The sequence below is a fragment of the Pseudorca crassidens genome, chromosome 18 (genome assembly GCF_039906515.1).
Source record: "Pseudorca crassidens isolate mPseCra1 chromosome 18, mPseCra1.hap1, whole genome shotgun sequence".
NCBI classification, from domain to species: domain Eukaryota; kingdom Metazoa; phylum Chordata; class Mammalia; order Artiodactyla; family Delphinidae; genus Pseudorca; species Pseudorca crassidens.
In genome coordinates this window covers 59,883,820-59,898,746 of record NC_090313.1, presented here as the reverse complement: position 1 = coordinate 59,898,746, position 14,927 = coordinate 59,883,820, and the positions used below count along the sequence as shown (strand labels likewise).

At 46.0% G+C, this 14,927-nt stretch overlaps 1 protein-coding gene across 6 annotated transcripts in view; it reads left to right on the top strand.

Moving 5' to 3' along the window:
• Positions 1-14,927, top strand: part of RUBCNL (rubicon like autophagy enhancer) — a 59,258-nt gene that overhangs the window by 33,375 nt on the left and 10,956 nt on the right. For 5 of the 6 annotated variants that reach the window (XM_067712879.1, XM_067712881.1, XM_067712880.1 and 2 more), the window contains exons 2-9: positions 804-1,435; positions 4,881-4,963; positions 5,422-5,632; positions 9,542-9,643; positions 10,099-10,159; positions 10,975-11,104; positions 13,004-13,149; positions 14,609-14,673. In XM_067712879.1, coding sequence (XP_067568980.1) covers positions 898-1,435; positions 4,881-4,963; positions 5,422-5,632; positions 9,542-9,643; positions 10,099-10,159; positions 10,975-11,104; positions 13,004-13,149; positions 14,609-14,673 — 1,336 coding nt within the window. In that variant the 5' untranslated portion in view covers positions 804-897. The remainder of the gene's footprint in view (positions 1-803; positions 1,436-4,880; positions 4,964-5,421; positions 5,633-9,541; positions 9,644-10,098; positions 10,160-10,974; positions 11,105-13,003; positions 13,150-14,608; positions 14,674-14,927) is intronic. The other variant, XM_067712882.1, reaches the window with a different exon arrangement.

Sequence of the window (14,927 nt, the reverse complement as noted above, 5' to 3'; positions counted from 1 at the left end):
AGACACCTCCATCTCTAAACCTTCCCCCTGCCAACCTTGCTTTGGCTGTTGAAGGCTGTTTGGAGCTTTACAACGTGAAGGACAGTGGGAGAACATTAGGAAGACACATGTGCTGGGCCTGTAATTAGTGACGAGAGCGCTTCTCATCTGTGTGGCTCTCAACATTGTAATCGCTGCCTAATTTACTAAAGCTAAAGACGGGGCTGAAAAGTGAGTGGACCATTTTTAAAGACAGAGTCTAGGTTTGCAGTGCGGTCTTTAGATATTATAAGCCAATCATAAATTCGTATTGCTGTTATAATCTAAGTAAGTATTACAGGCTCATGTAAAGTTATACAAAACAGAAGTTTTTGGTGCTATTGGTTGTTCTCAGTTTCACATGCCACTTGCCTACTTTGTTGAAATACAAACACAAACTAAATAGAAATAAGAAACTATGAACGTGTGTCTTTACTTCCAGATGGCATTCCCATTTTGAGTTGACATTTAATGCATGGGTGTTTTACATTTTTACCTGTTTTTTTATCAGCAGTATCCTTACACGACTTTATCCTGGTATAAAAATAATATTTTTATGCTTTGAAATCCCTTTCCTATCCCAATGTCATATCCCTTACGTTTGCTTCTAGTTTTATGGCTGATTCATTTATTAATTTTTTCCTTTTAAATCCAAGCGGAATTTACTGTGTTGTATAGGACGAAGTAGAAACTTTATTTCTTGTTTCTTTGCTTCCTTAAAAGAATTTGGAGTTAAAAATATGATCGAGCCCTTGTTTATCGTGAATGACTCTTGCTCATTGCAGGTAAGCTCCCCAAGCCCTCTAGCTGACCAGGTGGTGAGTTCAAGGTCCTAATCCAACAGCACAAGGGAATTCACACCAGCCCTGAGCCTCGAAGATGGTGTCACAGTCTGCGGGCCGGCAGGACTCTCCTGTGGACCCCTGGGAAGGAATCAGCAATGACCCTGGCGACATTGATGGTTCGCCCAGCCTCCTGGACACGGACCACCTCTCTTGCACATCAAACATCAGGTTTACGAGGCACAGAGCTGCCTGGATTAACCCCCAGTGTGTGCAGCAACAGCTGCAGGACTCGCCCCCCCAGGTGCCAGCAGTGGGGAACAAAGAGAGCCGTGTTGCCTGGGACGCTGCCTCTCCCTTGGGCCCTTCACCGTTATCTCTTGGGGACTCCGTGGCGGAGACATCATTGTCGAAGGGCACTGTGGACTCCATGGGCAGCTCCTCTGCCCGGGGCTCAGCTGAAAAAGGCGGTGACTTCTCTCTTACTTCAAAGGAAGAACGGGCAGTGCTCCCAGGACGCTGTCCTTGGACGCCTCTGTTCACAAGCTCCAAGACTGACTTGGCTGCCTCCCCGTGTCGTGAGGCTGACGATACTTTTTTCAAGCCTTCCCAGCTGACAGCTTCCACTGATGCAGGTAACTCTGGGGGGGACTGCCCTCCTTCCTGTCTGTTCTCACACCAGCTCTGCCCGGGGCCGAGGCCAGGTGTTCCTCACGAGGGAAAAGCTCCTGGCTTTCCACTTTGCCCACGATCCAGGGCATGGGTTCAGTTCATGCTGTCTTTGGCCCAGCACCATGGGTCACGATGTGTGGAGTCAAGGATACCCCTTCTCCTTAGACTGCAGGGAAATGTCATCTTAGCTCAACTTAGTTGATAATCAGTGTCACCTGCCATCTTGGAGCAGGTATGTGCCCTGCAGGAGAGCGCCAGAAGTGCTCTGCATTCAGTGTGGTGATGGAAGGTGGTCCAGACAGAGTGGGCTCCGATTCACACCAGTGCTGAGGTAGGAGAGGAACTCGCCTCCCCTGTTAGATTTACCTGGACAGGGTGTGGCTAGAAAAAAAGTAAGACTTAAACACAGTAACCACAATTCCTCCAAACTGGAGAAAACCTCTTCCTGTTAAAACCAGGGCTATGAGGTGACACACGTATTCCTAAAATACTGAAATTCCTAAAATGAGATAATCCATTCCAAACGCCACTCAAGAGTCAATAAATTAGCAATTCTTGTTAAAATGTGTGGCATGCTTAGTTTATTTTAAATATTCATTATGCTATATTCACACTTTTTTTTTTTTGTGGTACGCGGGCCTCTCACTGCTGTGGCCTCTCCTGTTGCGGAGCACAGGCTCCGGACGCGCAGGCTCAGCGGCCATGGCTCACGGGCCCAGCCGCTCCGTGGCATGTGGGATCCTCCCGGACCGGGGCATGAACCCGTGTCCCCTGCATTGGCAGGCGGACTCTCAACCACTGCGCCACCAGGGAAGCCCTATATTCACACTTTGCATTAACGTGTATTTCTGTTGGAATCCTAGTTCAAATAGTCAATGAAGTTTTTTCTTTCAAAACAGTTTTAAAAGCTGCCTGCCTTTGTGTGTGTGTGTGTGTGTGTGTGTGTGTGTGTGTGTGTGTGTGTGTGTGTATTTATTTCTCACTAGCAGGAACCAATCCTCCCCCTTTCCTAAAATACGGGGTTTATTTGTTCTATTGAAACTTTTGAAAAGTCAAAGATGGTGACAATCTTTAACATATTGTTAATACTTTAAGAAGAGCAGATTTTGGACAGGGGTTCAGTGGGCTAACTTTGAGTTAAGAACCAAATTTGAGCAAAATGGCATAGTCTGATTATAGGCCTTTTTTCTCTTTTCGCTCACCTGGCCGGATAGCTCTCAGGAAAAGAGTGACCTGTAAATCCACTGGTTGAAAAGTGAGAAATTAGTTTCCTGCTAGGTTGTCTCAGGGGAGAGTGAGGAAAAAACAGAGAAAATTGAAAGGCCTCTCTCCCGCAGGCCACCACCACGACAACTTATAAAGTGACGGAAGATGACCCGTAGGGCCTAGTGTACCCCTGCCCAAAATCATTTTTTGTATTCCTCTACAGGAAGTGGTTCTGCAATTTCAAGTTATCCTTTCTCCAAGAAAGAAAACAGGCACCCCAGCCGCTTTGTCCAAAAACAATGATTCCCAGCAATCTAAGTACCTTTAAAAACCACTCTGTCTTTTGAGAGTATCTCTTAAACTTGGTAAGGGGATTCATTCCATGGGCTTAAGAAAAAGAAGTCCCGAGTGAGACGGTTCTTTCTTTCTTTGATGTGGGGAGTGCAGGCATTTGCCACAAGGCCTGGGATTTTCCTGGATCTGCTGCCTCTCAAAAATGAAAGCAGCAGGGTTTTCCTTTTTTAGATTATTTGGGAGGGAAAGACACCTGAGCCTGTCAGCATTTCCTGGGGCTGTAAGAAACAATTCCTTTTGTCTGCATAGGATCTACACGTTTACAAAGTGGTTTCACATTCCTTATCTCCTTCAGTTTCCTAATAGTAAGTATCCCAATAATAATAATTATCCCAATTCCAGGGATGAGGAAATTTTACTGCAGAGGCATAGCTGGTGAACGGGGGTGAGCCTGGAACCGGAATCCACTGTCTGATTTTTCTCTGCGCTTTTTCCTCTATCCTCAGGGTCCCCAAACTATGACCTGTAGCCAAACCCCGCCAGACTCCTGATTTTACAAATACAGTTGTGTTTGTTTTGTCTGTAGCTGTTTTCTCAGGACAGTGGCAGAACTGATTAGTAATTGCAGCGAATGCTGTGTGGCCCTCAGATCCTACAATATTTACTACCTAGTCCTTTTCAGAAAAAGGTTGCCCACCCCAGATGGCTTCTGAAGCTAAGAGGTCCAGAGTTTTCCATGCAACAGTGGAGTTCTTGAAGACGAGGCAGAGGGCTTGGAGGGATTCTGCTTGTCTCTCTGTTTGCCACCCCGAGAGCTGTAAAGCCTTCAAAACATCTGTAGCATTTTGTTCTGATTCACCAGGTTGGGACAACAGCGCTTATGGCTCTCACAGAAATGTTTTGCCTTGCAAGCTACAATAAGATGTCACACGACAGGCCTCATTTTTGTCTTGGTGGTGTTCATTGCCAGTAATGGAGTGGCTTCATAAGGACGCAGAATGGATGAGTCAGCCGAATATATCCTCTGCAGCTTCTTCTTGTTTTTGACTGGAGGAAGAACATTTTAGAGAAGCAGTGCTGACCTTTTTCAGATAGATTTTGTTTCTGTAAACAGGAAGTTTTAGGTCAAATGCAGTGAGTTGGAGGAATGATCCCACAATTCTTAAGGCCCTGCTTCTAGACTGCTCCTTCTCACCCTCCATCTCCTGTAGGTAGATTCCATGATCCTCTTCTCTTTCTACCCTCTTTCCTCATTGGTCTCCTCCATTCCCATGGCTCTCTGGGAATCCTTCTCTGAGGATTCCTCCCAAGTTACTCCAGAAGCTTCTTGCAGAAATGATGACCCTCTGCCATCTGCAAGGTCTACCATCAGAAGGGTCTTTCTTCTTCTGTCGTCCTAATTTATTCTAGAAGTGTGCTGATTTTTATTTTTTATATTTATTTATTTTATTTTTGGTTTTATTTATTTACTTATTTGGCTGCATCGGGTCTTAGTTGCGGCATGCAGGATCTTTCCTTGCGGTACACATGCTCTTTGTTGCAGCGCGAGGGCTTCTCTCTAGTCGTGGCGTGTGGGTTTTCTCTCTCTAGTGGTGGCGCATGGCACACAGGCTCCAGAGCGTGTGGGCCCCGTAGTTTGCGGCACGCGGGCTCTCTCGTTGAAGCGCGCGAGCTCAGTAGTTGTGGTGCTCGGGCTTAGTTGCCCCGCGGCATATGGGATCTTAGTTCCCTGACCAGGGATCGAACCTGCGTCCCCTGCGTTGCAAGGCAGATTCTTTACCATTGGACCACCAGGGAAGACCCTGTGCTGATTTTTAAAACAGCATTTAAAAGCCACTCCCTAGAATTGTTCTTAGATCACCTTTGAACTTCTTTTTCTCTATTTTTAATAACTTGCTGTATTGGCAGGTGCTATTCAAGTCGGTGGAAGAACCGTTTCTTCAAATTCCTTCTCACCAGAGGCATTCGTGCTCCCTGTGGATGTAGAAAAGGTGAACACAGCTTCTTTTTTCTTTTTAAAACCACCGAGAGTGTTAATCCCTTAGAACGTGCTGTTCTGATTTCAGTCTGGAAGCTTCACTGGATGAGACATGGCAAATAAGTTTCATTTCAGCATTTGAGTGGTAGTGTGTGCACTCAGCTGGGAAGTTTTCCATGACTGATGAATGATGTCTCCCACTGAGGCACCACCAGTCTAGGGTTTCATATCACAAGAAATTCAACTTGGGTCATCTTTTGGTTGCAGTGGGCTAAATCTTCTGTCTCTGGAAGATATGGGCTGTACTTGAGGTAATGACCTATGATAACGCAGTTAAATAAACATTTATATGTCTATGCATTAACTCCACTTAAATACAGCTTCTTGATTTGTCAATCTAATACCCCCTCAGTGGAAAAAAGAGTTGATTATGCTTGTGAGAATTTTAACTGATCATCTTTTCTCCTGCAGGAAAATGCCCACTTTTACATCGCAGATATGATTATCTCAGTCATGGAGAATATGAAGTGTAGTATTCTGAGTCAACAGCACACAGAGACCTGGAGTACAGGAGAGGCCGGCGGGTCGCTCGGGCATGAGCCGGCAGACTTGGAAGGGATGTTTTATAACCACGTAAAGCAGGAATCCGGCTCTTCCACTTCGTCCGACAGTGGCTCTGAAGGCAAGTGGGGCAACTACGAGAACGCTTCCAGCTGTATTTGCCACGTGCATCCCCTCTGTCTGAGCTTCTGGAGTAACCTGTGCAATGCCCACCATTTCTGCCGCTTGGCTTGGGGTTGGTCACTGTGCTCCATTCAGTTATGAAATCGATGTGCTTTTTTCTTGGGTGCCATCCTGCTTTCCCTCTTCCTCTGTCCTGTCACTCAGCATCCCTCTGCTTACACAGGCTTCCTTCCCACCCCCCCCACCCCCCCGTAGACCTCTTTCATTCATCCCAATATCAAGGAGCCCATGACGCGCTGGGTGCTGGGAATCTGCAGGCAACAGGATGTGCTCCTTTCCCCAGGGAGCTGTCACGCCGGAGCAGAGGCTGAGAAAGGGATGCGTGATCGCTGGGCTAACAGAAGCAAGGGCCCAGCGTGGCGAGTCACGGGCTCAGGGCATCTCTCTTTATTCTGGGATCCAGGGAGCCTTCCTGACCGGAGGGGACCTAAGCTGAGAACTGAAGTTAGGACTTAACCATTTTCTTCCCATTTCCTAAGTCTGAGTCCTGCTTCAGTCCTAGATTCTTTCTCTGTATTTACTTCCTGGGAGATTCCATCCACTGCAATGCTTTTCCATTATTCCTTCTCCCTTGATCTCTCCCCAGTTTCTTCCCAGCCTTTCACCTCTCTTCTAAGGGCTTGCTTCACAAGTCTGGGAGCTGTTGAACGCGTTTACCTGGTGGGCAGGTAACTAACTTAACTTGTCTAAGCTAGTCATCTGTCACTCCCTTACAACCCCCCGCCTTTCAAAAAAAAATGAAAACTAAAGCCTCCTTTTCGCTGGGACTGCCTTTACTTAGCATCTTAATCAGGAACCTTCCAGTGACGAGGGAGGCACCAGCTCCGTGTGTAGCACAACGCAGGTGCACGATCAATAGATGTCGAATAGACTACCTCGCTCAAATTTACAGGGATTTTTTAATAAAAAGTTTACAAAGCATCCTCATCGAACCCAGTGGTGGCCAGTACAGAACTGACCAGTAGAGAGGCAGCTCTGGCATCTGTCTTTTCTGGGGTTTTGTGGCTTCTCATTACTTCTCTTCGTGCAGTTGTTTCCTTCTCCTTTTCCTGCGGCTAGACTTCTACCCTCCCCCTAGCATCTGGTTTCAGCTCGGCAGTCCCCCTGATGGCTCAGTCAGGGTCTCACAGCTCAACCTAGCCTTTCAGGACCCCAAGTCCACATTCCCAGGGAACAGCACCTGGCTGGGCCTGCTTTGACGGGGTGTCCACAACTGGTCAGCCAGCGGTGGCCAGGGGAGCCGGGGAATGTGCTATGGACCATGGTCCCCCTTGAGGCCACCCGTGGGGAGAAAAGAAGGGATTCGTATTCCTGTACACGGGGCTCTACCTGTGCCTCTTCTTCCTCATGCCCATGCTCCGTCCTGTTTCTACAAGGGGAAAAAATCAGTCCTGACTTAACAGTAATACAACATCCTGCCACCTGTGCCCCAGTCCCACCTTTCACCTGGACCATCACAGCGGCCTCTGGCCAGTCATTCTGTAACAGCTGCATCTAGGTCCTCCGTGTACGTTTGCTGTCTTTGATTTTCTCTCTTTACTTTCAGCCTTTCCCCTCGTTGATTCTACACACATCTGTTCTCCTAGAACACAGCTTCTAATCCTCTAAAATGGCCTGCTGAGTTTGTTCCACACTTTACCCTGGGATTTCAGCCTTTGGTGTCCACCTGCTCCCTGCCTCTCCAACAGGCATCTCCCGCCATTTGCTTCCCTGTGCTGTACCGTGGGCTCCGGTTTTACTAGCCTGTTCTACTCGCTGGCAGACATTTTTCATAAGCCCCTGCCTCCCTCTCTTTGCTTCCCTGGGCTCCCCTGGATTGCCGGTTCCCCAGGAACAGCACACTAGTTCCTTCCTCCTTCCCATTCTTCAAAAGCAATCTCCCGCTACGAGCTCTGTGGCATGCTCCCTGATTTGTGTCACAGGGCAGAGGACCATTCATGGGAAATGAATCACAAGCTGTGCTCCAGGATGCTCTGTGATTATCTATGTGCATGGCTCCCCCGACCTCTGAACTTCTGAAGGCCCACGACATACACCTTGCTTTCTTGTGGTTAAGTGTGTCGGTGTCTCAGCCCCCTCATGAGGTCTTAAGCTCTTTGAGAGATTAGAATTTGTCTTACTTATATTTGCATTCAATATATGCCTGGCCTGAAATATTTTATAAATATTTGTTGAATGGTTGACTGGAAGCTCATGCTTAGCTGAAATTTTGTTTTTGTTTTTGTTTTTCCGGTGCGCGGGCCTCTCACTGTTGTGGCCTCTCCCATTGCGGAGCACAGGCTCCGGACGCGCAGGCTCAGCGGCCATGGCCCACGGGCCCAGCCGCTCCGCGGCATGTGGGATCTTCGCGGACCGGGGCACGAACCCGTGTCCCCTGCATCGGCAGGCAGACTCTCAACCACTGCGCCACCAGGGAAGCCCTTAGCTGAAATTTTTTAAAAATGTGAAATGAAATTTTAAAATATTTCTACCACACAGATAAAAATATTTACCTTTTATCACTCTTGTGACATTTATGGTCATAGGGGTTACTCCATGAGGAGTAAGGCAAGCGTTCAACAAATTGCAGGTTGATCAAGAGAGTATTAAAAACAAAAAACGAAAAACTAGACAGTATCAGCATGCACCTCACATAGGGGGAGTGAAGCTTCCTGGAACTTTATCAGTTAAGTCTATTTTTGTGCCTGTACTAGGTTGCTATGTAAATTGTATGTTACTGCTGACCATGATCGAAAGAGTGTGAGAAACACAGAGGTGGGTGAAATTGTCCCCATTTAACCCATGAGGAAAGCAAGCTGAGAAGTTGATTGTCTCCCAGCTAGAACGGTTTTTCAATGATCACATTTTTCAGTGAGGGTGTTTCTTGAGGTAATAGCATGATTTGCAAAACCATTTCCCAATTCTTTGGCATTTAGGTAGCTTTCAATATTTTAACACTTTAAAAGGACTGCAGATAGCTCCTTGGTGATCAAAACCTTCCTCTTTCACTTTTTTTCTCTGTTTAATGACATTCTTGGGATAATTCCCCAAACTGGTATTAGGGATAGAAAAGCATAAACGTGTTTGTATTCGTTTCCTGGGACTCCTGTAGCCAAATATGACAAACTGGGTGATGTAAGACAACAGAAATTTAGCCTCTCACAGTCGTGGAGGCCAGAGGTCAGCCATGAAGTTGTTGGAAAGGTTGGTTCCTTCCAGAGGCTCTGGGCCACGCCTGTCTCCTGGCTTCTGTCAGTTGCTGGGGATCCTTGATGTTCCTTGGTGTGAGGACACATCCCTCCAGTCTCTGCCTCCATCTTCACAGGATGTTCTTTCTCCGAATATCTGTGTCTGTGTCCACATCTCCCTCTTTTTATGACACCAGTCGTATTGGATCTAGGGCTTGCCCTGATCCAGTACGACCTCAGCTTAACTTGATTACAATGCAATGACCCTATTTCCAAATCAGGTCACATTCACAGGTTCTGGGTAGACATGATTTTGGGGGACATGTTCAACCCAGTACAATGTTTGTCACCTATACTTTTTGCCTCACTGTGAAAAAAGTGCTTTTCCCCCCTTTCATTTTGTAAAACTTTGTATTATGGACATTTTCAAACTTACATAAAAGTAGGCAGAATACTCCTGTGGACCCCAATAGACTCAGCAGTCTGTTTCACTTAATCATGTAAATATAAGAACAACACAAAAAGAGCTCCCTGTACTTTTTAATTCTTACAGCTGAATTTTAAAATTAAAAAAAAATCAACTAGCCCTTTCATTCCCCAATTTCGATTTAGCTGGGTGTTGCAGGTTGGGCAGTCCTTTTTCTTCTCGTTGGTGAAATCTCCTTCCTTTCTTCTTCTAGGTTGTGCTGTGTTACAGGTCAGCCCAGTGGTTGAAACACCTACTTACTGTGATGTGATGAAGGATGACTGCAAATGTGACTTGGATGAATTCGTTATCGTAGGTAAGATTCGGAAACTCATGATCTGTGACTAGGTACCCTCCTCCCCACATACGTACTGGCACTCTTCACACACAGTACCACCTTACGTGGCATTCAGAGAAGCTCCTCCCAAGATCAGACAATGTCCCTGATATAAAAAATAAGATGTCTCGATATTAATCTCTCATCTCATTTGTAGATTTGAATGCAAAAGCAGGTGCTCGTTATGGTCCGATATCTGTTTGGCGCCTCAGTTATATTTTGATGAAATTTCAGATGGGCATATTTTGAAATCCCATCTTTGGTCATTAGCTGTAGTCTCATAGTAGAAACACAAAAGAATGTGAAGTATGGAGATGCTGAATAATCGGTCCCTTCTCAGATGCAGGCAGCTCTTTCTGTGTTCTCATAACTTGACTACGATGAGGTGAAACAGATTAAAAGACCTCACTACCCTTTCTTTGATTTTCCCACAGAACTTGGAGATTTCAGCAATACCACAGAGACCTATGGATGTTCCTGCAGCTCCTCTAAGAGGTATCATCTGCACGCAGACCCCCGGGCCATCACCTCTGAGGCACTGTAGACCCCAGGCCTCTGACATCTTGGGCCCAATCCAGCCAGTTCCAATAACAAGGATTACTGCTTAGAAATGAAGCCATCACTACTAAAGTTCCTACAGTGTTTTTAGAGTGTTTCAAATACTTTTTTTTTTTAAGTGTTTGGTTTTTTTGTTTTTTTTTTTGCGGTACGCGGGCCTCTCACTGCTGTGGCCTCTCCCGTTGAGGAGCACAGGCTCCGGACGCGCAGGCTCAGCGGCCATGGCTCACGGGCCCAGCTGCTCCACGGCATGTGGGATCTTCCCGGACCGGGGCACGAACCCGTGTCCCCTGCATCGGCAGGCGGACTCCCAACCACTGCGCCACCAGGGAAGCCCCTTTCAAAGACTCTTGTACACATTCTCATTAATCCTCATGGGTGGGATGGGCGGGTTTTCTTAAACCCCATTTTATGGATGCAGAAACTGAGGTTCGGACGAGATGTGCCTCAGGACGCTGTGCTGTTAAAGAGCAGAGGTAGGGCTTGCGCTCAGGTCTTCTGACTCTACATCTGGTGCTCTTTTCACCACCCCTCCCCTTGGTACCCTCAAAAAACACAAGCTGCCCTGTTGAGCGTGGAGGCATTGAGTCGAGTAAGATAACCGTCGGTGGTCACGGTAAGATGCACGGTCTGTTGTATGACACCTCCTCTGGTTTTTGGAGAAGGAAGGAGAGTTGAAAACCTGAAGCACAAGACCGTAAAATATACGGTCGTGAATATAGTGTTCCATTTTTGCATCTCTTCCATTTTAGTGTCGTTTATGAGCCAAACTTCAATTCGGCTGAGCTAATAGCCAAAGAGTTATACCACCTCTTCAGGAAGTGCTGGATGTCAGAAGTTAATTATCAGCTGGCAGGCTCCCTGAACGCAGCTGGCTCCATAGTAAGTATCAACAGAAGTTGACCTTGAATCAAAGGTTCCTAAATTCTCATTTTGCCTGCTGTTCACATCAGATGTTTCTGTCTTTGTTGCTGGGTGCTGATGGATCTGATGTTTATTGAGCGCTTGTGATGCACCAGGGTCTGTGCTCAGCAATTCATGTTTTAATCCTCACAAGTCTCCTATTAGGTAGATGCTACTGTTATTTTAAAGTGTTAGTTCCAGACCCTCAGTGGGGCTGGTCAGTGGTAGAGCGGCGGGAGTCGAGCCCCAGGCTGCCTCGTTTGAAAGCCCAGGCTGGTTCCCTTCCACACTGCCCACCGAGCAGGCCACCCACCGCGGCAGAGGACTCTGTGGCAGAGGCTAAAGTCGGGGTGGGAGAAAAGCACTCTGGAAGTGCAGGGAAGGCAGTGTTCCATTTCATCAGGGGAACTTGGGAAGGCTGATAGGCGATCTCAGAATTCAAGGTAAGCGTCAGGCCAGGCAGAACTGTAGCAGGTAGGGGCACGTGAAGGGCACTCTTGGCAAAGGGCAGCTGGAGCAAAAGTGACAGGGAGGTGCGGGGTGTGTTTCCCTTTTTATTTTTTTGGCCACACCACAGGGCATGCGAGATCTTAGTTCCCCAGCCAGGGATCAAACCTGCGCCCCCTGCAGTGGAAGCTCAGAGTCTTAACCACTGGACCGCCAGGGAAGTCTGCATGGTGTGTTTCTTTTTTTTCTTAATATTTTTAAAAATTAATTAATTTAGTTATCTTTGGCTGCATTGGGTCTTTGTTTCTTCTGGCGGGCTTTTCTCTGGTTGCAGTGAGCGGGGGCTGCTCTTTGTTGCGGTGCGTGGGCTTCTCATTGCGGTGGCTTCTCTTGTTGCAGAGCACAGGCTCTAGGCGCGCGGGCTACAGTAGTTGTGACACGTGGGCTCAGTAGTTGTGGCGCACGGGCTTAGTTGCTCCGCGGCGTGTGGGACCTTCCCGGACCAGGCATTGAACCTGTGTCCCCCACATTGGCAGGCGGATTCTTAACTGCTGCTCCACCAGGGAAGTCCACATGGTGTGTTTCTTGAGCAGAGTGATTCGGTGTGGTTGGAAAACGTGTGTTTGTGTGTAGCTGGGTGTGTTTTGGGGACAGTTAATCTTAATCTTCCTTGGAAATTAAGCTCAAAAGTGACCAAACTATGGAGGGCATAGATGCTAAGTTCAGGAGTTTGGATTTTAGATGCTAAGAGGAAAGTATAATGGTTGGGAGAGGTGCCTCTGCACCTGTATAAGCCGGCAAGTGTCTTCAGAGAGCTGCTTCTGGAAAAGTCTGACTACAACAGGGGATTCTGATCCGCACCGTTTGTCAGCCTATTGACTAAGCAGGGTGAGGTTCTGCTGTGCAGGAAAGCATTCCAGGTCACACTGACCTACTTACAGCAATCTGAAGTCTGGAAACAAAAGAACTAACTGAAAATACCAAGCAAAGTGATCTCAGCTGCGTGATGTCTTAAGCAATTCTCCTGCAGAGGGTTTTAAGTACAGGGAGGGCTCTGCCCAGGTCCTTTAGTTCAGATGAAAGCAGTTTTCATTTCTCAAGGTAAATTTTAATGTTGCAAACACATTTGAATGTTCTTTTTTTTTTTTTTTTTTTTTTTTTTTTTTTGCGGTACGCGGGCCTCTCACTGTTGTGGCCTCTCCCGTTGCGGAGCACAGGCTCCGGACGCGCAGGCTCAGCGGCCATGGCTCACGGGCCCAGCCGCTCCACCGCATGCAGGATCTTCCCAGACTGGGGCTCGAACCCGTGTCCCCTGCATCGGCAGGCGGACTCTCAACCACCGCGCCACCAGGGAAGCCCTGAATGTTCTTTTATTTCAGTTCCTGAAATATGCCTGTTGCTCCTAAATCCTCTTCTGGGTTATTTATGCAGGTTGTAAATGAAGAATGTGTCCAGAAAGACTTTGAATCCAGCACGGATGTAGTACAGGAAATTAAATTGAAGTCGAGGATCAGAGGGACTGGAGACTGGGCGCCCCCTAGGTTTCAAATCATATTTAATGTTCATCCACCACTCAAGTAAGTCTGGGTTGCTGCTTGGACCCTCCAGTCCAGTTAAAGCAAGTTGTGATGGGTCCCGCCTGACTCGTTCTGAAAATAGGTGAAGGCAAAAAATAATATACCAAGGGACAAAGAAAAATTTGTTTTAGGAAGAGTAAAGTTGGGCATATTTTTCTGAGCTAGCTTTCTTGGCACCCTGTTTATCATGGGCTTTTGGGTTCTGTAAGTTTTGACAACTTGAGAATTTAACTATGTGTCCTTAATTATGAACATTACATAACAATTGAAAAGTAAATAGGCTCATATTAAGTGGCTAATAGTGAGCTTTAAAAATTACATACAGTAATTTTAAGACTAGCCCACTATTTTCCAGTGCAATGTGAAGTAAAAATCAATGAATTACTTTTTTTAAAGGAAAATTTAATCTTGAAAAGCGCACCTCTAGTTAAGAAACATAACAGAATGCAAATAAAAATATCTTTGTTCTCTATGAAGTAACGAAATCCTAAAAGACAAAAAAACTAAGATGGTGCAAAAAAAGGAAATAAATACATTTATATAAATATATATAATAATTTAAAGTAGTGTTTATTGTGAGACTAGATGACATTGTAGACAAAGGGACATTGTAACGAAATACAGTCTTTTTCATTCCTCTTGGTTGGTATTTAATACAGTGTACAAACTGCAGTGTTATGAAGGGACTGGTAAGGGTCATTGCCTTCCCTGTGGAGGTGCCTTCTAGACTGACTTTATTTTTTTCTTTCAAGAGAAGGCCAGGAAGTTCTCTGGGGCTGCTTGGGCAGAAGAGCCCCCTCTCCGAGCCTTGTTGAGGGGTCATTTCCCTTGGTGTGGGATGTCTTTCCTCTGGGATTTCCCTGGGTCCTCTCAAACGCACATGAGTAGGGTTCCACGTATTTTTACCGTGGCCACTTTTGCTGACCCTAATCTGTATTAAAAATTTACAACTTTCTCCATATTTCCAAATCCCATGTGGAACTGTGACGCTCACAGTTCAATAGCAAACACTTCAGTAGACTATCTTTCACCAAAAATGTTTGATAGCATTGTCTTATATTACCTCTTATTCATCTAAATGTCTTTGGGTCCATCTGTAAACTGCCCGAGTGCATCATCTCTTGGTGTCTCGTACCCCTGAACTTTCTCCTGTATATTACGTGCCTCTAGTTCTCCGTGGAGAGAGAATCCTGTGTATGCCCAGTGAGACGTCTCTAAGGACCCCTCGGTGGAATAGTTACTCGTGATACCGACTTCTGCTTTGGTGGTAGCAGAGGCTTTTAAAAGACCGAGAGATTTCAACTAGAGAACTCTACTGAATAATTCTATATCTTTCCCAAATGAAAAATGATAAAATTAAGCCAAGAAAAGTACGATGATGTCAATTTCTCTTCCAATCAGTGAAAAATGCCCCCTTGGCCTTTTCTGAAATGTAACTCTTATCATTTTCTGCCCTCAGGAGGGATCTCATGGTAGCAGCCCAAAATTTTTTCTGTGCTGGCTGTGGAACTCCGATAGAACCTAGTAAGTATGGATAATGGGTTGCCTGCTTATTAGGTGATAACATTGTTTTCTTAAAACATACGTATGGGTATATTTTTCTCTCAAATGCATACAAGCAATAATTACACAGCAACAAATCTTCTGTTCAACAATGGTTTGATTCATAAGCATGTGAATGAAATTTACATAATTTCATATCCATACCCTTGCATTTTTAAATACTGTAAGTTAAAAAGCACCCCCAAATAACCAATTCTTATATTTCCTGTTTATCC